This window comes from Lutra lutra, chromosome 4, assembly GCF_902655055.1.
Source record: "Lutra lutra chromosome 4, mLutLut1.2, whole genome shotgun sequence".
Lineage (NCBI taxonomy): Eukaryota > Metazoa > Chordata > Mammalia > Carnivora > Mustelidae > Lutra > Lutra lutra.
The window spans coordinates 53,899,803-53,927,361 of record NC_062281.1 but is presented as its reverse complement, the minus strand read 5'-3'; the positions used below and the strand labels follow the sequence as shown (position 1 = coordinate 53,927,361).

The 27,559-nt window shown below is 38.6% G+C and overlaps 1 protein-coding gene across 2 annotated transcripts; it reads right to left on the bottom strand.

Annotated features, from left to right (window-relative positions):
• LOC125097687 (myelin P2 protein) lies at window positions 1-27,136 on the bottom strand. 2 transcript variants are annotated; one of them, XR_007126586.1, is made up of 5 exons: window positions 27,030-27,136; window positions 24,917-25,089; window positions 24,290-24,391; window positions 21,881-23,253; window positions 1-33 (listed from the first exon to the last, which is right to left on the bottom strand). XR_007126586.1 is itself a non-coding variant. In XM_047725572.1 (4 exons), exons 1-4 carry the CDS (start codon window positions 27,100-27,102, stop codon window positions 23,203-23,205), a joined length of 399 nt encoding a protein of 132 aa, XP_047581528.1. In that variant the 5' UTR covers window positions 27,103-27,136; the 3' UTR covers window positions 19,603-23,202. The 2 variants fall into 2 exon arrangements, 1 of the variants encoding a protein (XP_047581528.1); XM_047725572.1 differs by lacking the exon at window positions 1-33 and having other exon boundaries at window positions 19,603-23,253.
• Window positions 27,137-27,559: the final 423 nt, after the last annotated feature.

Sequence of the window (27,559 nt, the reverse complement as noted above, 5' to 3'; positions counted from 1 at the left end):
AGAGGATTTAACCCACTGAGCCACCCAGGCACCCTCCTCTCCAACTACTTTTATCAAAGGCTTTACAACCTAAATACTGTGTAGATAAAAGTGTTTACTCAGCAGTTATTACGGTGATGTTATGCACTATCCTTCAATGGCAACATACCTTAGCTACTTAGTTTCCCAAGATAAATGTGTTTCCCTGACAATTCTTCATTTAAAGAAAATCCACAAAAGATAAGCAAGGAGCCAATTATGACCATTATTGTTACTCTGTTTGGCTCTCAAATTGTATCCTGTGTGCAGAATGAATAGAGTAATATGTTTGAATAAAATGCTAAATAAGTAACATTTGTTAAAGAATGGGGATTGCATGGCTGAGATGACATTAAGGTAAAGGTATTAGAGCTTAAAGAATTGAGGGGAAAAATGCCTCTCATCTAGTAAAAAGCAGCAGTAGGTTTCTAAGAGTTCCTAAGCTTTGCAAGATCTGGGTCAGACTAAGACAAAACTCCCACATACTTGTAGTTTCAAATGTAAGAATAATGATATATAGTACTTTAAATTTTACAGAATGCTGTCAAGCACGTTTTTATATTTGACCCTCACAACTGGCTTTAGACGTTTTGAGAACAGGGTTTCTATTTCAGTCACTGTTGTTTTCCCTGTGCCTCCTAGAAGCTAAGCACTCCATAATTTCTGCACAGATAAATGAAAGAAAGGTCAGGGGATTGGTCAAAACCGCCTGTGTGTAGAGGAACTTGGGTTCACTCTTGACTTTCTGATTCCAAATCCCTTGTCCCTTTTATAATTTTAGCTTTCTTTCTTTTCTACTGAGAGCTAGTCAAATCTCTGTCTTGTACATTTTCCTTTTTTTTTTTTTTTAGATTTCAAAACAAAATCTCCTGAGTTCTTTAGAATTCATAACCTCTCATATTATTTAATAGTGAAGATGATAATTTAAATCCAGTGTCAGCAAACTTTCTCCATAAAGGGCCTGTTAGTATTTTTAATCTTTTGTGCCATATGTTCTTTGTTGCAATGCTTCAGCTCTACTGTTGCGGGATGTAAACAATCATAGACAAAAAAGTGAATAGGGTGATAGGGTATGGTTGTGTTCCAGTAAAACTTTATTTATGAACACTAATATTTTAATTTCATAGAATTTTCTGAGTCACAAAACATTATTCTTCTTTTGATTTTGAAAAGCTATTTGAAAGCACTGAAGCTATTCTTGGCTTGTGGGACCAGCAAAACAGGCAACTGGCTAGGTTTGGTTCGCAGTTCTGAGTTTGCCCATTCCTGGTTTAAATAATGGTGGGAAGAAGGGTTCAACTTCCCTGTAGAGAAGTTAATTAAAATTGGTCTGACCGGGACGCCTGGGTGGCTCAGTTGGTTGGACGACTGCCTTCGGCTCAGGTCATGATCCTGGAATCCCGGGATCGAGTCCCACATCGGGCTCCCAGCTCCATGGGGAGTCTGCTTCTCCCTCTGACCTTCTCCTAGCTCATGCTCTCTCTCACTGTCTCTCTCTCAAATAAATAAATAAAATCTTTAAAAAAAAAAAATTGGTCTGACCATGCCTATATTTGGGAATTTGTGTATCAAGGAAAAGGATCTTTATTTTCATTTTCTCCGTGGTTTCTATTTATTGCTAACTCACTGGCAGCAAGTTGTAAAGCTCTTGATGGTATAGCATTATATCCTTTGGGACTGAGTGACAAACAGTGAGTGGCAGGGTGATCGTGAGAAAAAGAATTTTGAAGTATGCTTCTGTCCATTTCTACCATTTGGGGATTTGAACTTGGTTCAGGATGCTGTCAATGTTGAATCTATCCAGGACTATAGGAAAGGAACGGCTGAAGGTACAAAAGGAGGGAGCCTGGCTGGCTCAGTTGGTTAAGCGACTGCTTTTGTCTCAGGTCCCAGAATCGAGTCCCACATCTGGCTCCCTGCTTAACAGGGACTCTACTTCTCATTCTGACCCTCCGCCATGCCATGCTCTTTCTCTCTCAAATAAATAAATAGAATCTTTAAAAATAAAGAAAAAATAAAGGTACAAAAGGAAAGTTTTCCTACATAAAAACACAAAACATACTATGTTTATTATTATTTTTTGTTTTTTAAAAGATTTTATTAATGTATGTGACAGAAAGAGGAAGAGAAAGCACAAGCACGGGGAGCAGCAGACAGAAGGAGGGGGAGAAGCAGGCTCCCCGCTGAGCAGGGTGCCTGATGTGGGGTTCATCCCAGGATCCTGGGATCATGACCTGAGCTGCTTAACCGCCTAAGCCACCCAGGCACCCCAGAACGTACTATGTTTAAAAAACAAAATATTTTTTATTTGAAAACGAATGTGTCTATCCTGGCATGTTTACAATCAATAAGAACAAGTCACAAAAACTAATATATGCTTGGGAAAACGTGGAAATGATGTTCTGTTTCTAGAGGGCAATGAGGAGTATATTTACTGAAAAGGGTACCAAATGCTGCTGAGGGGAAGAAGGAGTGGCGGAAGAAGAGAGAGATTTCTGAAGTTAAAGGGACAAGGAGACCAGGCTTACCTGATGAAGAAAGAAAGGTGCTGGCTTTTTCCTGGGCTGTGAATTGCAGCCGTACTGTTAGACATGTTAATGCCCTGTCAGAGCATGACTATAAAATAACCTGGATGAAATTGCATGAAAAATGGAAACTGAGGATAAGAATCTTTGCATTCACAGTTCCCTGTGGTTAGAGGAAAGCTGAGAAGAGAGCGAGAAAATTAAACTCCCAATCATTTCATTACGAGACCCCGATTTTTTGTCAGTTTCGGGTATGTTTTCAGTCCTATTCATTCACTGCAACTCGCAAGGAGCATAAGTTTCTGTTATCTTGGTGAGGAAAATTAGAATCTGAAAAGCCTGAGGCCTCAGTTTTCAATTATTTTCCTGGTTCCAGGGAGAACACAGCTTTTAGATTAAATAACTAGCTGCTAACTTGACAATGACTTGTTATCCTGTTGAAATAAAGAATTGTTCTACACACGAAATGATAGTACCATATTCCAGTAAAGACCTAGTTAGCCATTCTTGTGGGAAACCTACATCTTGTGTGGGAAACCAGCAGACGTCCCCTCCAGACTGACCTTTGAGCTCATGTAAAGACTGCCTTCATTCCAGTCCACACGTCAGGGCAGGCTGAGCTCTCGCAAACATTCCTGCTCGTCTGACCGCAAACCTTTGTGGTGGTTTCACTCGATAGGAGGTAAGAGATGAAAACATGGCAAGACACAAGGACTTTTGAAACACTCAGCAGAGTCTGAAAAGCTGCTTGCTCAGTACAAGGTTTATATTTAATTTTTGAGTGTTTACTTGGTTCCTGTATGTAAAGCCTCCCCCCTTTAGTGTTGATTTTGGAAGCCATAGACATAGTTCAGATTAGTTCAGATTTCTTCTTGCCATTTGCAGGTGTTCATTTCTGAAGAATTAATGAAGGCGTATTTCCTGTGCATGTGGTAAAGGTTTCGGTTGCGTCCCCTTTCTCCTTGAACTAGAATATTAGACTCTGACCCCTGGGCTTTGTCTTCTCGAGCAAGTTCTGCGTCTCCTCAGGAAAGACTTCATGAGCCAAAGGGCATTCTCTCCATTTTTGCGCAAGTTCTGAAACAGGTTAAAGGAGAACGATCTATTTGGAGAATGTCCTCTTCAGTGCTCAGAAGGCCACACACTGGGTCACAATGACAAAACACGCTGGTTTATGTTGGCTTTACCTTTAATTGCTTTGAAACATTGATCCACCAAATATCTTTCAGCTTTTTCACCTGGTCAGTGAGCTGCGTTTCTATCAGAATAGGCTTGGTTTTGCTGAGGTAACCAATATGCCCCCAATTTTAATTGTATAGAAGAGCGGAGGTTTTCACATGTCTCTCATGGATTAGCAGGAGACTTGGGTCCGAGGAGTCAGCCCCTCAGCCATTTACACTTAGTGCTTCATGAGATGCTACCCAAAGCAACCACCCCTGCTACTAGTATTCAGTTTTTAAGCCTCTTCCCAAGACCTCGAGTTGATTAAGTATATCGTTTGCTTCCAGTTTATGTCAGGTAAGGATTTACTAAATGTTTTGCTGCTGAAAAACACAACAGAATGCCATCCTTTAGGCCTCCACTCTAGTTTCCTTATGAAACACTTCTTACTTCCTAAACCAAAGATATATATTTCAGTATGACACACTATCCAAATTGTATGTACTAACTTCTACATTCATCAGGTTAGTATAAATCATGCTGTGACAGTGAATAAGGACCAAAAAAGTTAAGGGATTGAAAACAACAAAGTATTAGTTCTCACTCAGGGCACATGCCTTAAAGTGCTGGTTGGCCATTTACTCACTGCAACCCTCAAGGATCCAAGCTCAACGAAACCCAGCCACTGTGCCAACCACTTGGTTGCTGCCGTACCAATAAGCAAACAGAACTCTGGAGACTCTCACACCAGCAATGAAACACACGTCCTGAGAGAATCCCATGTTCTTTCTCTTCAGAACTCAGTGACAAGAAAAAGTCCCACTCCCTCAGCAAAGTGCTTGTTGTAGGCCCAGATGGAGCAACGCCCAAATATCTGTTGAAAAGCCCTGATGGTGATCACAAGCTGGTCCCTTCTGGTCATAAAATTACATGATGATATTATTTCCAACTATGGTTCCAGGAAATCTTTGGGTGATAACCTTATGCTGTAGAATGATAGTCGTTATGCATGCATAAAACAATTTCACATTTAAGGACATATTCCTGGATCTGTAAAGGCTGTGTGTTTCAGCACCTGAGTAAATGAAGATAGCTAATCGTGACTCTCCCAGAAAGTATACTAACTCTGTTTGCATTCAGCTCATACCTCCCTAGGTACTCCTTTTATGGCGTGCCTTCTCTGGGACGAACGTAGTCAGTTCCAGGGAAGCCTGAAGTCAGGGCTAGAAAAGTTACAGCATTTTCAGCTAGTCCTCATCCAGTGGGTTGGCTAGCATTCACGGCAGTGAATTTGTCAGCAGCCAGTTTTCCACTTACCTCCGTTTCCCAGAAGTTCCGAGGGGATTGGTGAGTCAGCTCTCAAGAACAGAGGAGGCTTTGTTTGGCCATAGTGTCAGTTTCTCTGGTTGATGTCCAACCCAGAAAGCACTATACCTTCGTTGTGCAAAAGTTTGGAAGCCCATAGTTTGAAGCCAAAGATGGCTAGTATAATGGATAGCTAGGAATATTCTCCAGTTCTGTCATTCTGCTGTCCTTGCGTTGCAGGGAAATGGACATGAACAAGAAATGAGATAAAATAAGTGTCACATGCAGATGGTAATAGTTATTAAATTTCAGGTAAAAATTGAAAATTTCTTCCCCAGATGTGCCTCCCCAAGCTTACAGGCAAAATAATGCAGTTAATCGCTTTCAAAAGGACAAAACACAGCCTCACAATTGGGGGAAAGGACAGACCAGGCTGTAGTAGTGTGTTTGATGTCCGTGTGGCCAGAGCTGTGACCTGTTTTGGAATCTTCAGGTTCCTGAAATCTAACACGTTCCTGACTTATGATCACCTCTCACAGAAATTTAGTCTTCCAGACTAGGAGCTCTAGAGTCATCCTCGACAGTCTGACTACACAGCCTTTCAGCTATAGAAACTTGGGTAATTATTGAATCTCTCAGTGCCTCAGTTTCCCCATAAATAAACACATTATTAAAGCACCTACTCCATAGTAAGTACCTAAACCACCTTAGCTTGTGGGTTCAGAGATCATTAGTTTCTGAGGAACATGATAATATCTAGAGCAACATTACTTCTAAATTGTAAATAAAGGAAAGTTCTCAAAGTTTATTCATTTAATGATGTCCTTGGAACAGATAATAGCTCCTCCAGAGCTTTCTGCAAAGGTTTGACTTTAAGAGTCTCAGTATATTTCTGTGTTCCAAAACTTAGAAGGTATGATCACAAAGAATCACGTTTAGAATTCTCTGTATCCCAGAATATTCCAAAACGCAGAAGTCATGTTTCAAATACTTGTCTCAATATTTTTCTCAACCTTCTTTAGGAGAAAAGAATTTTCCATTACTGAAGAGCTGCCCTCCACATTGAAACAAGTCCTCATAATGAAGTCTAATCTAACTTAGAATATGCTGTCTTAGACCATTTTCCAGCTCTTATGAAGTAACTCCATGGCTGAATCAGAGATATCTCTCATTCCAAGACATAATCAGTTATTGTATTTTTAGAAATACCCACAGAATTCCAGGGAGAATAGAAGATGGGGGGGGGCGCGAGAGCAATTTGAACTTAAAATCAAGTAATCTCTTTTGCTTAAAGTTTTGTAAAAGAGAATCCTGTGTAGGCATATTTTGTAAGAGAATCCTGTGTAGGCATGTTACTTGGAATGTAGATTTGGCAGCTGCAGTAAAGAAGATGGACATTTAACCTTAACTCTTGTTAAAGTCTAAGCCACACGGCAGCTTTCTCCACAAAGTCAGCGGGGGCACCAGGTCCTTTCCTCTCCTGGTTCCTTTATCTGTAAGAGCTTGCCCTCATCACCATGGTATAAAACAGTGCACTGCCAAGTCCTCATTTCAGATACCAGGAGAGAGTTAAAAGGGAAGGGAAGGCACACCCCACCTCTTAATGATGTGTCCCCATTAGAGAAGATGGGCTACTCTCACTCCCACCCCTGTTGGCCCTCACTGGGTCACGTAAACATGGGAGCCGGCAAATGTTATCTTTATTCTTGCAGGTCAAGTGTTCAAACTAGGAACTGAAAGAAAAGAACAGATACTGGAAGAAAAGGAATAGCCTCTGCATGGGAAGGAGACAGAATGCTGGGCGAAAGCTCTGTACACATCTGATAGCCACAGTATGTTATGAATTACTCCTTGTATCTATGTGTGCATTATGAATTAGAAAGTTATTCCAGATCCCCTCTGAGGAATCTAGGCTGTCTGTGTCTAAACTTCCATAATTGCAAAATGGAACGATCACATTAACCATAAAAAGGCTCAAGAAATATTTGTTGACTTGATGAATCTTAAGTCAGAATTTAAAAATAAGTGAAATAATCTTTAAATTCAACTTAGTGGGGCACCTACGTGGTTCAGTGGGTTAAGCACCTGCTTCTTGATTTCAGCTGAGGTCATGATCTCAAGGTCATGAGATGGTGCCCTGCTTGGGCTCCCATGGGGCTCTGCTGGAGATCCTCTCTTTCTCTCCCTCTGCCCCTCCCACCAACATATGCTCACTCCCTCTCTCTCTGTCTCACTCTTGCTCTCAAAAAAATGAAGGACTAAAATCCTTTTTTAAAGAAAACTCAACAATGGAGTTAATATTATTATTATTTTTTAAAGTGGGCTCCATGCTGCCTGGCCTTGAACTCACAACCCTGAGATGGAGACCTGAGCTGAGATCAAAAGTCAGTCACTTAACCAACTGAGCCATGCAGGTGCCCCAAGTTAACATTATTTTGGAAAATAGTTGATTTTTTGTTATTGCATATAGCCAGTCATTAAAAATTGATTTTTTTTTCTTTACCAATACCTATATCCCTTAAATAAAGGTGCCTTGTTTTCATTTTAAAGTAAGATTTCAGAATCAAGGGGACAATTTATTTCTCAAATCCAGGAAATGCTTCTTAGGCTCTTAAAAGCCATGTTGTATGATAATGAGTATGTGTAGGTAAAAGAAAGTTTGACTAAAAATTTGGGTTCTGTTTGAAGAATAGTAAAGAAAGTGAAGCCAGAAAATCTTTAAAGTCTTGACATCAGGACTAAACAAATAAGGAAGAGACAAATGTCCAGTCACTCATTAAACATATATTTATTGAGCACCTACTTTGTTCTAGACTAGAAGCTGGAAATACAAGGATAATAAAGGTAGATGAGATTCCTGCCCTCAAGCTTTTGCATGCTGCTAAGAGAGACAGGGAATAAATAAATAAACATAGCATGTAATAATCAATAAGATAATGATAAGTACTTATAGAATAAATAATTAGTGTATTTTGATAAATAATGGGGCATCTCCTTTAGATAGAGTAGTTGAGGAAGGTCTTTCTAAGAAGGTAACATTAAAGAAGATACCAGGAGGATAAGCCCCCAGATTTGGAAAGTGGAGGGGGAAGACAATTTCAGATAGAGAGAACAAAGATCTGAAACAGAAAATATGTTGGCATGTTCAGTATAAATCGTAAGGCTAATAATAAATGCCAATATATTTGTTTGCAGTATGAGTCTCTGAAAAATATCCATGGTTAGAATTAGTTACCTAAACCACTTCATAGTTCATTCTTTTTATTAATTAAATAATAAAATTAAAAAATAAACGTGATGTGATGAGCACTGGGTGTTCTATGCAACTGATAAATTATTCAACACTACATTTGAAACTAATGATGTACTATATGTTGGCTGATTGAATTTAAATTTTTTTTCTTTTTTTTTAGATTTTATTTATTTGTCAGAGAGAGAGAGGGAGAGAGAGCAAGCACGGGCAGACAGAATGGCAGGCAGAGGCAGAGGGAGAAGCAGGCTCCTCGATGAGCAAGGAGCCCGATGTGGGACTCGATCCCAGGACGCTGGGATCATGACCTGAGCCGAAGGCAGCTGCTTAACCAACTGAGCCACCCAGGCGTTCCTGAATTTAAATTTTAAAAAAGATAAAAAATAAAAATAAAAAAATAAAAGATAAACCAATAGGTATTTATTATAGGTATTTAGGTATTAAAGTTTGATGGCCAAGAGATGATATATGCAAGTAGAAGCCACTACAGTGAAGTATTCCAGAAATGAATAGAACAAATTACTAAAAAGAAAAGAGCAAAATAGTAGAACATGATTAATTTTAAGTTTATTTGCGAACTCCCGGCTATTGCCAGTTTTTAACTGAATACTCCTAAAAACAGATCTCACTTGAATTTTATGGACATGCTGTCACTCCTATATTTAGCTGGGGATGTGTTTACTTTGTAATTGGAAGAATTATCTATTCCTAGCTCTGCTGGATTTAAAGCAGGGTTGTTTTCTCCATCTTGAACACAGGGCTCTTGTCCAGCTCAAATCCCCAGGGGGAGGCACACATCTATATCGGGAAATCCCATCGAGCTGAGCACATCGCCCTGGCCTCAGCCCTTCCGTTCTTTCAATACATTCCCCCTCACTTACAGAACAGATGCTTGAAATATGGTTTGCGATCATGACCACCCCTTTTGTGTGCTGACCCTTTCTTTAAATATCGAGGAAAACATTTTGCAATTTGTTATCAAGAAGGTTTGCATTCCCAAATTTACTCAGGAACATCCTAAGTTGCCAAATCATCTTTTTCCCTGAAACTTTTCAAAAGGAAAACCTATAGAGATTTGGGGATGAAATTTGGGTGTTTTTTTTTCAAAGATGTTCTAACTCTTTTGCCTTTTAATGGATGATCTGCCCGAGACATGCATAGAGAACACACAAAGCGCAAGCGCTATAGCCCATGGAGAAGACATTTGACTTTCCTGGAAGTTCTGTCCACAGTGGCACGTGTGCCATAAGCACAAGATCAGGGACCAGAACCAGCAGTGGTTTTGGCAAAGAAATTTTCTTAGAAAAACTTGCCTATCTTTTCCTAATGAGGAAATTAAAAAAAAAAAAGCTGAAATTTTTCTGTTTTGGAATCATAATATCTAAGCTTTGGGGGGAAAAAAATCACACAGAAGCAGAAATGTACTTGTAATGCAAATGTGGCTTCTGCTTGGAAAGAAATCTCTTTAAAAACCACAATGGTCATGTCACATCTGATTGACTGATGTGAGTAGTACGTGGACCAGGTGTAAAGGTGTGCCACACATTTCCTGGGGGACCTACGTTGGGGCTGTGGCCCGCTGGCTGCCTCCCACTGGTTCCTGCTGCAGAGTTTGTGAGAATCACTGGCCCAGAGGGCGCTCACCCAGCACAGACTGTCCTCCTCGCTTATGATTATGTTTAGCTCTTAATCAGGAAGGGACTGAATATCTTTTAAAAAGATAGTCGATGTGTTTGTATACCCTGGTTGTCAAGGAATGAAATTTTAGATAAGGAGGTTATGGATTACATAATTGATTTTCCACCAACTTTTTCCAGCGACTTCCAGTGATTTCCACTTCTATTATGTGTGATTTCCACTTCTATTATTATTTCAGTGACTTCCAATTCTATTATGTGTCCTGAATTTATTCTTCTCCCCTGCCATTTCTGTTTTTAGATCTTCTGTCTGCTCATCCTGGTGTAGTAGCAAAGGATCACTAGACTTGGAGTCAGAACACTAGTCATGTGTGATTTGGAACAGGTCGCTCGACATCCATCAACCATAATTGTCTAAATTATAGAATGAATTCTAACACTTGCCAACCTCTCAAGGCTACTGCCAATATCAAGTGGATTTGATTATGAAAGCCTGTTGTAAATTGTAAAGAGTTAAACAAATGTTGGTTTTTTCTCAGTTTTCTTACTTTGGCTTGGGGGAAGAGGGTTCATTCTTGATTGTGGATTTTTTTGGATGACATTGAAGATAATATGAAAACACCGAAAGATATCAATGTCCTGTTTCCCCATCAGCAGGACAAAGTCTGGATTTAAGAGGATGCCCGATATACTTTCATGTGCACAGGAATCACCCAGACAGTCTTGTCAAATATAGATTCTAATGCGCAGATCTGAGTGGGGCAGGAGACTCTGCATGTCTTCAGTCTCCCAAGGAATGCTCAGGTTGCTGGTCCCTCAACTGCACTTTGAGGACCAGTTGATCAGAGAAGGGGGTGAAGGGAGAAGGTGATACAGGTAAAGGGAGTGATGAAGACAGAGCCTTCTTGCCTGTTGCCTCTTCCTATTGGTAACATATCAGTGAAATGAGTTAGTATAATAGTCACTTGCTAAGAGATCTTTCTGTTAATACCATTAAGGATCTGAATATGACTTGTTCTGAACCAACCACATTTCCTGGGGAGTAATTCTAGTGCAAGAGATACAGGGAAGAAACTGTGGCCCCACTCAGAACATGCCAGCCCTGCTGGATCTTCTACTTACATGGTAAGAAACTAGAGAAATTCAGTTTGTAAAAGAAGTGGTCTGTATTCTGCCAACTGGGAACCAATCCAATGCTGATAAGATCATTACCTCCTGTGACCCTAGCTGTATTTAAAGAGTATTCTCTTGGGACCCTAGTATAACATGTCTTGATTGGACATTGTAAACTAACATCCTTGTCATTCACATTTAGAAGCAAATGACTTCCTTCTAGCATTTTCACAGCCATTTGGTAGCCTGCCATGATATTATGCATTGTTCAGAATAATTTTCCATGTTACTGAGGTTGATTCCCCTGATTTATAGCTATTTGTGAAAGTTGGCTCTCCAAAGGGGTAGAAAAGTCAGGAAGAAAATAACTTTATAATAAGCCACTCCAAACAAAGAGCAGATGTGAAATTCTTGAAATACGTTAGAATTCCATAAAGGAAAAGGCTTATGATATAGCTCTTGCTGCCCCAATTCAAATGTATAACTATTGAGTTTCTCTTTCTTGACACACAGCGATATCTTGACTCCTTGTTAGTTACTAAAATAATCACTCTTGAAAATGTGCTGTTGTGATTTGCAAGAAAGGTACACAGGCATAACCTTTGTTAGACACTATTCTCAGAGCTTTACTGCTTACCTCGTCACTCCACTTACATTAGCAGAATCTTGGTTAAAATTACCTATAGAGGAAATACAGGGAAATATCTGTTTATACAAATGGAATAATATAGCAATATTACCAAAGGTCTGGGAAGCCACTTAATCACAAATTCAGAAGGACAGCAAAGTCCTATTATATGGTAATATACCAATAATACCAATGGAATAGTGAGCATCCTTTAGTTCACAATTCTACACTGAAAAAAGAAAACCAGGGAAGAACTAATTTTGTTGAGTGAATCTCAACTATATAATGAGAACTCTAACTTAGATTTCTACTTTTGTTTATTGTAGTTTTTAAGATCATTAATATGTAGAGTCAAAGAAAGCAGAAATACTCAGTGGTTTGGTTCCATCATTTATTTCCTATTTCCTTTAAAAAGATTCCTGGGGGGCGCCTGGGTGGCTCAGTGGGTTAGGCCGCTGCCTTCGGCTCAGGTCATGATCTCAGGGTCCTGGGATCGAGTCCCACGTCGGGCTCTCTGCTCAGCAAGAAGCCTGCTTCCCTCTCTCTCTCTCTCTCTGCCTTCCTCTCCGTCTACTTGTGATCTCTCTCTGTCAAATAAATAAATAAAAATCTTTTAAAAAAAAATTAAAAAAAAAATAAAAAAATAAAATAAAATAAAAAGATTCCTGGGTGGCCCCAGTCAGTTAAGTGGTCTGCCTTCAGCTTGGGTCATGATCCCAGGGTCCTGGGATTGCGCCCCGCATCAGGTTCCCTGCTTGGTGTGGAGCCTGTTTCTCCCTCTCCCTCTGCTCTTCCCCACTACTCGCTTGCTCTCCTGTGCTCTCTCTCTCTCAAGCAAAATAAATAAAATCTTGAAAAAAAAAAAAGATTTCTTCAGGTTCTTAGCTAAGTGTGGCTAAAGGGCAAATCTGTGTCATGGTACAAACTCTATCCAAAAGAGTAGTTGTTAGTGGTACCCAAATCCATTTCAAGTTCAACATTAGACTTTTATTGCTCTGGAAGGATCACTTCCAACTACAAGGATTTTTTTTTTTTTAAGATTTTATTTATTTATTTGACAGAGAGATCACATGCAGGCAGAGAGAGAGGGGGAAGCAGGCTCCCCGCTGAGGAGAGAGCCCGATGTGGGGCTCGATCCCAGGACCTTGAGATCATGACATGAGCCGAAGGCAGAGGCTTAACCCACTGAGCCACCCAGGCATCCCCAACTACAAGGATTTTAAAGAAGAGTAACAAATTCTCAGTCTTCTAGCCCATAATTGCTCAGAGGTCAAGTACTGAGTCTTCACCAAGTATATTTCTGTAGTTTTAGCTTTCTTTGTGCTTCACTACACAGAACTTAAAGAGTTTTTATCCCTCCAAAATGCATCTGGGACACTTGCCAACAACTGTTTACCAGCTGGGATGGCTTCTCCCTTTCAATGTTTCATCTGACTCCGGGGGCTAGGGACTTTGCTGTCCTTATGAATTTGTAATTAAGTGGCTTCTCAGACCAATGCAGTTTGGTAAAAAAAGAAAAGACCCATACTGAGTATCATAAGTGTTTCTGCTTTACCCAAAAATAGGGATTGCCTGTTCTTTCAACACAGGCAGATTTCCTATGTACCTATATAACCCTGAATTTGCCAGATCTGTTTGGTCAGGACTGGTGACGAGACTGTCAGCAAGCAAGAGACAGTCCTGAGCACGAAGACTCCCTGACATCCTAGTCTGTACACAAGGGCAGGGCAAGGAATTCACCCTATTTATTAGGCCCTCCTGGGCCACACAGCAGTCCTAAGGGAAATGTAGATTCAAGTGGTTTTAAGAATGCCCCAGCTATTGAAATGCCAATGATAGAACCTCTAATGGGTCTCCTTAACCCTTTGGGTAAAATTCTTAAGGAAGGAGAATGGATGACATAGCATAGCAGGTTCAGGGTTTATGCTTAAGGAGATCATATCAAGTACCTTCCTTAAACCTTATTCAAAGAACCAGACACTCATTACAGTTCTCTTTTGGGTTCTCAGTTAAGCTCCCTCCATGTGTTTCTGTCCTTCCCTCCCATCCAGCTTCCTTCACCCTGAGGAGTTAATTAGCTACTTGAAGGCTAGGCCTTTTCTCATTCATCTTTCATGTTTGTTGACTGACTGACTGACTGCCCATTGAATTAGACTGGGATTTGCAGAGCAGAGTGCTTGTTCAAGGTGGTGTCTAATGTGCTGTGATTAACTATTACTGTGTAGAAAAGTAAGTATCCCCCCCCCCCCATATTCATTGAGATCAAGAAAGCAGGGTGGGTAGAAGTGTTTGGTATTCTTGTGGCTTATGCACCCTGCTTTTACTTTCTGGAGTACACGCTGCAAATAATTGAATATTCAATATTGCCTGTTTCCTGTTTTCTCCAGAGAGGAGAGAGCCTCCTTTACCAGAATGGAATTATGTTCCTTTCTGTTCATCTGGGAATCAGTTCTGTGTTTACTGAGGAGTTATTTCAAACACCTTCTCTTCATTGCTCACCCACTGATTCTGATAACAGTATCACCCACTGATACTGTGGTTATCTACTGATAACCACAGAGTTTTGACTGAAAGGAGGAAATGATGCTTCCATTTAGACATTTGCTAATGGTAGAATGGTCTACAAGTGATCTCACACATCTACCAGCTGAATCAGCAAAACAGATAGAAATCAGCAGGAAGACTGCGTGGATCTCATAAATCCTACAGGAATTCTAGATTCAGTGAGTCATAAATACAGTTAACAAATACACAGAGAACCAAAAGTGTTTCCTTCTGTGCTTTTCTTATTCCTCGTTTCCTCTCCACCCAAATGTTTTTACACCCACATCAATAATTCAAAAATCTAAAATCAACATGAATTTTATACAAGGTAAATACAGTGTGTACAGTTGGAAATCATGGATCTAATCTATTTTCCATGTTACAACAGAAATAAATCTTAATCATATTACTAATTCATGGACTCACCTATCTTTCATGATTACTAAATAAGAAAATCCCTCAGCTTTTTTGTAGAACCAGAAATTTAACAGGAATCTTGTTAAATCGGGTTTTTAGTCATCCCTGGGTTATGCATATGACTTATCAGAGAACAGAAAAGCAGACAGATTTCCTGTTTATAGTTTAACATTCCAGACCTAACCATGTCAAGAGGAAAGAAGAGAAAGTTCGACATGACGGCATATTTTGACGTCATCTCATTGCTTCTCATTGTCTGTGAAACTCCAAAACTAACTTGTGTGAAACCTAGCCCTCTGTTTTCAAACTCAGCACAGACGGAGGTTGCTTGTGCAGGGTAGTATGGCGGAATTGTGAAGTGGTGCTCATTCGTGCCCATATTTACTCAGCAAATGTTTATAAAACTCTTCTAGGAATCACCTTCCACCTTGAGCTGGAAATTTTTTAAATTAAGAAATTCAAATTCCTTCACTTGAGCTTTCAGTCAGAATTAGAGATTTAAGTACATGGTTATATTGTAGTGGAAATACAGTGGAGGGAATTCTTAAATTTTCCTCCTTGGAGGTCGGTCAAAGAAGTTAGCATGGGATCCATGCCTCTTGAAGGTGATGTTGGGTGGGAAACAGTGTGAGATGGGGAAGGGAAAAGATGTAAATGTGTATCTCTGTCCACATGGAACTTCTAGAAGTTGGGGAAGCAGATAACTGTTAAAATAGAGAAGTTCACAAACATAGTAAGATTATTTCAATATTAAAGAGCCAGTCCTATTAGATACAATGATATAAAATATAGAAATAAGTGAAATATTTTTTTTAAGATTTTATTTATTTATTTGACAAAGAGAGAGGTCACAAGTAGGCAGAAAGGCAGACAGATAGAGAAGGGGAAGAAGGCTCCCTGCTGAGCAGACTGCCCAATGCAGGGCTCGATCCCAGGACCCTGAGATCACGACCTGAGCCGAAGGCAGAGGCCCAACCCCGGTGCCACCTGGGTGCCCCCAAATAAGTGAAATCTTAAAGATCATCTAGATCAGCCCCTCCTATTAAAGCTGGAGAAACTGGAGATTTGCAATGGAACTGAGCTACAGAAGGTCAACCAGCTGGTTGATAATAGAACCAGGATTCAAGCCCATGACTTTAGATGCTGAATAATACACCATTTAACAGCATCTTACAGGATCTGCTTCCTTTTATTAATGGAATGAAGCAAGGTTGTAACACATTCAACTTTATTCAATTTTTTCTAACATCTAATCATTTAGGAGCCTGATAAGTAATAGGAAAGCTTCTCCATATAGTCATTATTTGGGATACTTCTCATGCACACACACACACACACACACACACACACACACACACACACAACAAAACAAAAAACCTATATGCTGAATAGAAGGATTTATATGTGTGATATAACAATAGACATAATAATAATATTTTACATATAAATAACGCATTACACTTTACAAAGTGCTTTCAGATGCATGAAATATTTCCTCCCTCATCAACTGTGTGAAGTAGCCATTATTGCCCACCTTGTACAAATTAGTACATCACAAGTGGCAAAGCCAGGGTTCAGATCCATGTGTTCCCGCTCTGCTTACAGGATTCTTGCTGTTACATTCCCACTGCCTCTCTAAAACGTGAAATAGGCAATAGACGCCTTGCACCTTCCCATATCAGTCAAGTCATTAATTAACAGTCACTGGGACCTAGCCCTTTCCTGGAAGCCTTCACGGACACAAGGCAGTTTTAAGATTTGGTGTGTCACCTTCAACAGCAAACTCCCAAAAGTTCAGAAAAAAAACATAAAACCAATGAAGCACTGAACTATTAGTTAGTAGAAGTTTATTGTGTATACACCAAAAAGACAGTTTGCAACCAGGGGCACCTACACCACAACATGGAATGATGCTCAAAGGTATGTTGTTAGAACGCAGTTCACATAATCTGGAGGAAGTAACTGTTTCCTCTTCACAGCAACTGGTTACAATATTAGAATCTTCTTAAATGAAATGGACTTGTTCAGTGGTTATTTCCTATCAATTTGGGGGTGCAATTTAAGTTCTGCTTATAATCATCACAGGCATAAGCTAGAAGCAACCCAGGTCAAGTGAGCCTCCCTTGTCTTGCAAAATGAGCTAAATTAAGTTTTGTTTATATGATTAAACTGGTTTTGTTTGCTCAGGGAAATTTCAAGTCTGGTCTCTGTTTGTGTTTGATTTTAACATTGCAGTCTAGGGGTGCCTGGGTGGCTAAGTCAGCTGGGCGGCCGGACTCTTGGTTTCAGCTCAGGTCATGATCTCATGGGTGCTGGGATCAAGACCCACACTGCTTGTGCTCTGCGGGGAGTCTGCTTGTGATTCTCTCCTCCTGCCCCTCTCTGTGACCCCCTCACCCCCACAATCACCGTTTGCTCATGCATACTCTCTCTCACTCTCAAATAAACAAGTCATTAAAAAACAGTGCCATCTAGCTGAGGGAAATAGGGTTAAGATGAATGAAATATGGTATAACATAGGATAGGTTTAATAAAAATCCAAATTTTTAGGTTTGGTTGGCTTTAAGTGCAGTAAGTATTCACCAAATGCCAAATTACATCAAGAAAATACAGTACAAGCCTACCAATGATTTATTTTGGAAGTCCTAAACCTGAACTCTATCATCAATTTAGTCTACATTATTTATCTTATTTTTTAAGATTTTATTTATTTATTTATTTATTTAATGTTAGAGAGAGGGAGAAAGAGAAGAGAAAGCAGGAGGAGGGACAGAGGGGGAGGAAGAGGGATAAGTAGACTCCGAGGGGAGCAGGGAGACTGACATAGGGCTCCATCCCAGGACCCTGAGATAATGACCTGAGCCGAAATCAAGAGTCAGATGCTGAACTGGCCAAGGAGGCTCCCCTACACTCGTTATCTTACTTAATGTAACTTCCATGCGTTGATGTTGCTGTAATAACTTGAAAACAAATGCAATTATAGAAAATCAAGAATAAGCCTACTATAATGCCAAATTCAAGATTGTGCAAAAATTCTTGTCCATCTTAAATTCCAACAAAAGAATAACATTATTTGGCCATAATGAATGTGAAACTTAAGACCTTCACATATCTAGTTTTCAAAGTCCTTTAAGTATAGAAGCATCAGTCCTTTGGTATTGCTGGGATATTCACTTTGCAGCAGCAGACCTACTAGAAGTGTTGCATAGGGGCGCGTGGGTGGCTTATTGGGTTAAGCATTGACTCTTGATTTCCTTTCGGGTCACAATCTCAGGGTCATGAGATCAAGCCCTGCATTCAGCAGGGAGTCTGCTTAAAGATTCTCTCTTCCTCTCCCTCTGCCCTGCCCCTCACGCTCTTTTTCTCAAATAAACAAATAAATCTTTTTAAAAAGAGGAAAAAAAAACCTGTTGCATTGCAGTTGGTTAGTAAGGCGAGGAGTTTAGATAGTGCCCAAATTCCAGTCAGGTAACTGAGATCTAAACACTTGCATGTCATCACTGATTTTTTTAATAGACAGCAAAATGTGTGAAAGTTGCTATTTCAAAAATTAGTCCCATACTACATTTTCTGAGTGATTTCTAAATCACTTTCCTAAATCTTAAATCCTGCTGAAAAAAAAGTTTCTCTTTTGCAGCAGTTTTAGCATTATTTTATAGCTTTGTTTTCCCTGTTGCTCCACATTTTACTATTTTGAAAACTCTACTTTTCCATATGTCATGGATAATGGCCAATTGTGTTGCCTTCTGTGGAAATAAAGATAAGAAGTCAACAGTTGCTTTCCTAACAAAAGACTTGATTACATCTGAGTTGATTTTACCATAGTATTTTCACTACGTACTGTTATTTAGTGTCATGTTGGGGACATTTAGCACTCCTGACTTTGATGACCTTTCACTCCATTTTAGTGGATGGCAATGTGATAATAACCTACATTAAATTTCTACCTTTGGAAGACTTTGGCACAGTGGTTCCCAAACTGGCCACACATTGGAATCACCTGGAAAAATACCGATGCCTGGGTCTCACCTGTCACCCATAGATTATGACTTAGTGGGTCTGTGGTACAATCTTGGTATTGGGATATTTAAAAACTTCCAGATGATTCTAATGTATGGTACAATCTTGGTATTGGGATATTTAAAAACTTCCAGATGATTCTAACGTGCAGCCTTATTTAAAGAGGTACCACTCAGTTTAGAAGAAGTATTCCCAAAAGCTAAGCCAGAGTAACTTAGTAAAAAATTAGAAATATTATAGTCAACATGAAACTAAAAGTGTTACTGGTAAAATCTACATACTATGCTATTTCTAGGCAATGGTGTGCTCATAAGTAGGTCTCTTGATTGTTTTTATGCTTATATAAATAACATTTTTAATAAATTTAGCCACATGGTCTGTAAATCAATATCAACAGCTCTGAGATCTTGTGAATTCTCTTCATTTTGAGGTATAATGAAGTAACCTATTTGAGCATCACAAATGTTACTAGGTAAATAATAATAACAAAAGACATTTCTTTAGGGCTTTTCCTATGCCAAAGACATTACATATTTTAATTTATCTATCCCTCACAACTCTTTGAAGAATGTTCTATTATTATCCTTATTTTTACAGTGAAGGAGCTGAGAGGCAGAGAAGTTAAGTAACTTGCCCAATGACACACAGCAAGTAAGCAGCAAATTGGAAACTGAACTAGGTAGTCTGATTGCTCTTAGCCCCCATGTTCTACCAAAAAGAGCTTTTTGTTCTATCAAGAAGAATTGAGAATCAAAATTATATTCTAGCCTGTTTCTGAATACTGCAGAACTCTAGCTCCCTCCCCTACTTCTGGTTGTTCAAAAATCTTTTTCAAATCTAGCAACATGTAGCACTTGCTGAAATGATCATTTTGTCTTTCTCATTATCAGTGCAGTTCTACTTTTCCTGTTCCAAAAACAGAAACTGCTTATGACTTTGGTATAATAGAGCAATTATGTTTATTGAGGAATACATTTTATTGCAAGTCGTATTATTACAACCTCTAAAAATAGCACCACAGTTTTAAAACTCTCCTTTTTTATGGGTTTATCTGGCTGGAGCAAAAAAAATAAATTAAAAAACCACACCTCGGTTATGATGCCTCTCAGACACGTGTTGATCAAATACCCAGGGGCAGAGAGGGACTTGGCCAAATGTGGCTAAAAAAAAAATATTTTTTTTGGTTGGAAATAACTTTAAACTTATAGAAAAGTTGCAAAACCAAATTCTTACAAAGAAAAGACATATTAGCTTCTAGTCAGATTTGTCTATTAAGTTTTACCCGCGTTTGCTTTATCAATTGCTCTCACTAGGATATATACACGCAGACAAATACACATACTTTTTTTCAGTTTTTTAAAGTAGATTGCATATATTATGGCCTATTACCCCCAATACTCCAGGGTGTATTTCCCAAGAATAATGATATTCTCTTGTATAAATCCCAGTACACTTCTAACCTGATTTGCCATCTATATTTCAATTTGTTTTTTACTGGATTTAGTCATCACATATTTTGAATGTAACTTAATCTAGAAAATTTCCACAGAGCCTTTCTTTGACTCTTATGACAATGACATTTTTGAAAAATTTGACCAACACCACCCTCCTCCTCTTTTTCAATAGAACATTCTTCATTTGGAATTTGTCTCATGTCTCCCCATGATTAGGGGAATCCCTACGCACAGATAGGGATTCTGGACTGAAAGACTACATAAGTGATGTTCCTTCTCAGGGTATCACATTTGAAAACATAGGTTCTTCCGTCCCTCTTTGGCGATGCCAGGGGTGATCCTCCAATCAAGGAGTTGTCTAGTTTTTCCATGGCGTAAACTGTTTTTTCCACTAATAACTAATGAGCGATCTGTGGAGAGATACTTTAAGACCAAAGTGATATCCTTCTCCTAATCTAAATTTCCCTCTAGATTTAGCAATTCTTGCCTGAGCCAATATTTACTTTGAAAGTTGGAAAATGATGACTTTCCATTTCTAGCACTCCTTCCACATGTACTGGTCAGCCCCCAGCATTCTGCTATAAGGAAGACTCTTCTCTTTCTCCCTATTATCGTTATGGATTCATGGATCCTTATTTTTCCTTCCATGGTTTATAAGTTATGATTTTTTTTTCAACTATTTTATTTTTTCAAACTGTTGCTGTTTTAACTAAGGGAAACACCTCCAAGCTGGCTTCCATATTTTTGGTATTCTTCTATTATTTTTTTAAACACTTCCATCCTTTCTGATGTAACAAGATATTTCAGGCTCATCTTGTAACTACCCTAACCCCACATTAGAATTAGTTGTTTCTCCAAGGAACTCTCAGTCCTTTTAGTGGGTAATGACATTGGACACCAAAGTCTGGGAAGCAGGTGGATTCATTCCTACTGAAGTGTCATTGCTTCTAAGCTCTTTGGGCAGATAGATCTGGGAAATACATGGGTGTATATACACATACACATAAATACATATATATATATATATATATATATATATATATATACCTCATAAATGCATTTGCAGACATGCATGTACAATTACATACACATGTGCACATATATATACACATGCCTTAGAAACCACAAATTTACATCTATCTCAATCCACTCTCACATGATTCTTTCTTGCCTCCCTCATTCCACAGTTGCATGTTCCTCTTCCACAGTGAAAATCCTGGCCCCTAAAACACCAGCACATTTGTCATTTGCTCAAACATACATCTGAAAGATTTTCATTATTACTTGGGCACAGTAGTCTCTATTCCTGCCTGTCAAAAATCAACTAGACCCAGTAATTCAATGCCCAGTTATTGACCCAAAAGGAAGGAACTCATATGTCCCCCAACAACCTTGTATGAGAATGTTTACAGCAGCTTTATTCATCAAAATATGTTTGGCCAAAACCTGGAAACAGCCCAACTGTTTTAAGAGAAGAATGGATGACCAAACGGGGTTATATTCACGCAACAGAACAGTACGTAGCAATCAAAGAGCAAACCGCTGCTGCGCGCAACAACGTGGATGAATTTCAGAAACACTACTCTGAGTTTAAAAAGGCAAACAGAAAGAACACATAATGTATGACTCCATTTATATGAAATTCAAGAACCGGCAAAAAATAATCTCTAATGGTGCACTTTTAGAGATTTTATGAGAAACAGACATGTTTCTAATAGCCAGGTGTGGCCAAGGAGACAAAATAGAGTAAAGGTTTAGCAAATGACCTTTCTTCATTCTCTACCACTTTGGGGCTTCGCACAAGTTACTCTACACTCTTTCTTCTTTTATAAACTGGAGATAATAATAGTATCTACCTAATAGGGTTGTTGTGTGAAATTACATTAAATACGGCAACACGGCATGTAAATCGTCTGGTAGAGAGTCAATGAGCTTGGCACACATAAAACATACAGTAGCTGTTAGCATTGGTATAGGACCTGTGTTTGTACATTGCCCTTCACAGGTACACTGCTGGTCCCTCATCACTAACAATGCTCAGGAAAGCAATACAGAAATATACATCAGGTTTTCCATATCTTTGACTTACTAATCCCTCTCCTAGAAAAAGTATCCAGCACAATCAGATACATGCATGAAGGTAATTTTTGCAAAATAATGTGATAAGTCCAAACTGGGTTAACTTAAAAATAAAACCATTACATTATAGAATCATAGTAAATTATGGTATAGCACCTGTTGAAATGTGGAAGAATCTTTGTTAAACTCGCAAAAAGCAGAAGATAAAACAATATGAGCTCTGTGGTTGCAGATGAATACGATATGTTCGTGTGTACAAGTGATAGCTCATACTGTGTGACCTGGGAGCAGTTGACTTCCTCTTTCAGGCTCTAAAAAATTTCCTGGTTGTCTTTTCATTTAAAAAATGCATACTTTTTTGAATTAAAAATAACCTTTCTTTGTATAAAAACCCACACATTTAAGAAAAGTATAATGGAAAACCCAAATGATAGAAGCCAAATGACTACTTGCTTCTGCTGGCAGTGGGAAGGGCAGAACACTGACTAGTAAGAAGCCTGAGAAAACTTTCTGGGAGTAAGGAAATGTACCATTATCTTGATCAGGATGTGAGTTATATGGGTGCGTGCATTTGTCACAATAGATTGAACTCTACCCTTAATATCTGTGCATTTCACTGTCCATAGGGAGTAGAGGCTGCCCTCTGCCTGAACTAGAACTTTGATTTAAAACAACCCCTTCTTGTAGTTTGTCTCACTTCCCATCTTCCTCCCCATTGACTTCCTTTTACGTTACTTGCTTTACTATCCTTTCGATATACAAAGTACAACATAAGTTAGAATTTCACAGCTAATTAAATGACATTATCAACTATTTAGCTGTGGCCAATATACATACTTTAATACAGAAAGGAAATGCATGCAAATTGAAAATGTTTAAACAACACTGAATTTTAGATTAATCCTCACTTTAGGCCTTTACCTATCTCATCTATTAAGACAAAAGCAAAAACAGAGAAACAAATTGCAGAGCAGTTGGGGCCTTGCCAATGAAAACCGTTGATTTCCAACATAAAATGATCAAATATCGCTTCAATGAGGAAATGATTTTCTCAGACCTTCTCATAAATTCTGGTGCAGACCACGCCCTTCATTTTACATTCCTTGAGAAAAAAGAAAGATTCATTGAGTATCTAAAACTCAAACTAGGGAACAACAAATTTGCCCATAGCAACAGAAGATAAAAACAAGCTCATAAGATTAAACTTAGAAAGGAGTAGAACATCAGTATGTCAGTCTCTGGCATTTAGAATTATGACCATCGAAACAGGAGAAGCAGTTTTGACATCATTCTATGTTACTATGTGGAAGAATTTTCTTAAAGTGACAAGTTTTTATGCATAATTTGCGTGCATTTAAATTCACTAAAAGTGGATTTCAAAACTATATGCGTATTTGCATCATCTGAGGAACATTTAAAAATACTGATGGTTCCTTCTCTCCCAAGAGATTTGCATTTAATTAATCTGTGTTGAGAGCCCCATACTGGTGTTAACTCCTCATGCAAATCTACTTTGTAGCTAGGGATAAGAACCTCTAAACTAAAGGGAAAAAAGAGCGTTTAAAATGACATGAGTCTATGTTCAATGTATGTGTTAGTAAGCACAGAAGCTAAAACAAGAAAATTGCTAGATGTCATCACACGTAACCCTGGTCATTACTCTTGATCTGCTGACTAAAAGGTCTCCCATGGGCTGAGCTTAAATCACTAACATGGTGGAGTCCAAGTTACTTTGAATTCTTGGAAGCAAAACACTCAGATACCTACAAATATTATGTAATTGAGCCGTTAAGCAGGGTTTGTTTTGCTTTTATAACTTGGACTTGCTTTTCTCTTTGTGAGTCCAAAATAGGGAGATTAGCCATCCTTTCTTTGACTTACTGTTATTTTATTTTTGGTGTTGTTACTCCTAAAATAACACATGAGCTTTGTTGTTTCTAAAATCTTGGATCTATACTTGAAGTGCTATAGAGGAGTCTTCAGGGCTGAAATATTGTCTAACCACTAGTTCTGACTTTATTCTTAGCCATTCTTTTCCATGGGTATTACAAAGAAAAAAGAATACTTTGAAAACAATGTAACCAATTTCCCTATTTAAATACCATTATTTTTGTATTTAGAAGCAGAAATACTCTTACCACTACCATTTTCCCATCCACCAGCTTTCTTTTTATTGTCGTCTCTTTGCCATCCCATTTCTGCACTTGATTCAATGAGCCTCTTGACAAGGTCACGACACTCTGCAATGACAAGCTCACATAATTGAGTTGCTTGGACCGTAGTTGATTAAAGAAGCAGTTCATTTGGTATCGAACTGTTTTCATAATAGATGTCTCATGAAGAACATTCATTTTCAATTCAATTTAATTTAATTTATTTTTTTTAGAGTAGGCTCCACACCCAATGTGAGGCTCAAACTCCCAGTTCTGAGATCAAGCAAGGTGCCCCCAAGGCACATTCATTTTTTTTTTTAATAAAGATTTTATGTATTTGACAGAGAGAGCACGCACATGCGTGAACACAAGCAGGGGGAGCGTCAGGCAGAGGGAGGAGCAGGTTCCCCACTGAGCAGGGAGCCCGATGCGGGGCTCAAACCCAGGACCCTGGATCATGACATGAGCCAAAAGCAGATGCTTAACTGACAGAGCCACCCAGGTGCCCCAATTTTCAATAGAATGGCATAGTCTACCCTTTTGAATACTAAGAGGAAGTATCTTCTCAAGCGGGAGAATGAGCTAACTTTGAAGAGAAACATTAAAATTTACCTTTGTTTTCCTGTTGTCGGCTGTGGTTTCTTCAAATTCCTGACCTAACTTAAAGGAGATCTCTGTATTTTTAAATGTACTCTCAGTCCTTATAGTTATAATATCCCCTTTCTTGCTGATGATCACACGGGGTTTGGCCAAATTTCCCAGTTTTCTGGTGGCTAACCCCACACCTGAAAATCAAGAGAGTGTTAGAATTATGTTGACAAGGAGATGTATCTGTAGAAACTATGCATGGCCACATTCTATCCTCACTTGTTCATCTGGTGTGGAGACGGTGCGTAGTATCACTGACTACTGAGGACCTCCTCCCATGTTTCACCATCTAACGGAAATGCGTGTCCATCAACTTAAATATTTTAAGTTTATTATTACAAGAGTAGTATCTGCAGATTTTTTTTAAAGATTTTATTTATTTATTTGACAGAGAGAGATCATAAGTAGGCAGAGAGGCAGGCAGAGAGAGAGGTGGAGGGGAAAGCAGGCTCCCTGCTGAGCAGAGAGCCCGATGCGGGGCTCGATCCCAGGACCCTAGGATCATGACCTGAGCTGAAGGCAGAGGCTTTAACCCATTGAGCCACCCAGGTGCCCCTATCTGCAGATTTTAAAGATAAACATGTTTAACTTAAATAGTACAATTAACCCCTTTTACATCTAATCCCACAGTCTTTGAAAATCACCAGTGTTTTGTATGAATCATTCCAGACATTTTAGTTTTTTACATGTAAATACTATAGATGTCCTTTTTTAAAAATTTTTTTATTTTTTATAAACAAATCATATATTTTTATCCCCAGGGAACTATAGATGTTCTTAAAATGCAACTATGACAGATACACACTGTTCTTTGATTTTTTTTTCTCTTCAGTAATATATTGTGGATATAGAAAAGAACTCTCCCCACATCCTTAATAGAATCCTATTTCTGCGATTTTATTGTGGCCCCTAAATTAACTGGTGGGAAAAATCTATCCATCTCCTTTCAAGATCTCTATCATTACATGTAATCGTAAATAAACTAATTTTTAAAAATTTTCCTTGTTTGGAAAAAACCACAAAATTAAACTTTCAAGTTTTATTACTACTATTACTAAGACTATAGAAATACTTGGAAAAGGAGAAATGTCAAATGAGAGCAATAAAGGGAAAACTAGTTTCATGTAAATATATGAAAATATATATTCTATATAATCTCCGCAGTAGAGCCTGAGAACCTACACTATATTGAACCCCAAGGTGATCTTATGCATTCTAAATTTGAAAATGATAGAATTAGGGAGTCTGTCATTGAGGCTTTTGTATTTTTCTTCTTCCTCAGCTGTAAAGTCAAATCCTTAAGTCTAACCAACCTCATGGTACGGATCTGTCCCCATAAGTTCTCATAGTTTTCTAGGCAACATAACATGATTTTGCTCGTTTTACCTAAGAATACAACTCTTCTCATAAGCTTTCTATGCAGGTAAGTAAAATTACAGGCCCTTTGTCAAGCATAGAAACCTGGGTCATTAGCACCACTTTCGATTATATTTATATAGCTCTGGAAATTTCCAAAGACAATTCATACCTGTTGTGCTCATATCATGGAACATTCCTAGAAATAGTATAAAATAAAGTTGATAAAACTAAGAACTGGATTTTCCATCTTCATCCATCGCTCCAAATACAGGAAAGTCTGATGTTAGCTTAACAGAAATTAGTGTAAACACCTGGTTTAGCTAAACACCAAAATTTTAAATTGAGGTTTTTTATTAACTTTAGTGTTTTCAATTCCTTATCTTATAAGCATTTCAGCTGTTATAAAACGAACCAGAGGATGGGTTGCCTAAGTCTCTAGGATTTCTCTTCTCTGAAAGCAAAGCCCTACTGATACAAAACTACCTTTGAAATCAGTGGGAGCTCCACACAATTAAGCAGCTCTTAGGTCTATTAAAATTTCCACAAATGAAATGCAATAAATTATTGGAATGACAAAAGAGATTAATTGCAGGAAAGGATTATAATCCAGCCTGTGCAAACTTCCCCAGAGTCCTAGAAAAGGAGTTAGAAGGAAATAGGCATGCAGCTTTCTCAAAAAAGGATCTTCTCAACCAGAGCTACAAGAAACATTTCTTACCCAGAGCTTTCATGTAATCATCAAAGTGCTCACTGGAGACAAGTTTCCAGGTGCCCAAGAATTTGTTGCTCATTGTTATGGAGGAGAATTCAACCCAGTTCTAGATGAGATTCAGGAGACTCAAATGCTGGAGCCTCAGAAGATTCTTTTCAAAGATGTCCAAAGCATGTGACTCTCACAGAGACCCAATGGGGAAAAGCAGTATCAGGACTGGGCAATGAATCATCCATTGGGACAAAAGAAACCCCCACATAATGTTTCCTTAGTCTCCAAAAAAATTTTTTTAAAGATCAATGAGAGCACTATTTGAACCTTCAAAAAAAATTTTGGTCAATCTTACATTTTTAAGAAGTGCTTAGTCTTTAATGCTTTGGAAAAGACTCCATGAATTGAATCCTATACCAAACTAAATTATATTAGCGTGAATGAGTGTGTGTGTGTGTGTGTGTGTGTGTGTGTGTGTGTTTAGGCATCTTAGTCACTCTCAATCCTGAGTCTGCACAATTAAGAATTCTTATTGAAAGAGAAGA

What these genes read in the sequence shown, in the direction of transcription:
- LOC125097687 (XM_047725572.1), bottom strand. Translation starts at nt 27,102, where the DNA reads ATGAGCAACAAATTCTTGGGCACCTGGAAACTTGTCTCCAGTGAGCAC. An exon ending in TGATTACATGAAAGCTCTGG is followed by an intron (nt 25,090 to 27,029) that starts GTAAGAAATGTT and finishes CTTGATTTTCAG; the next exon opens with GTGTGGGGTTAGCCACCAGA. An exon ending in CCGACAACAGGAAAACAAAG is followed by an intron (nt 24,392 to 24,916) that starts GTAAATTTTAAT and finishes TTGTCATTGCAG; the next exon opens with AGTGTCGTGACCTTGTCAAG.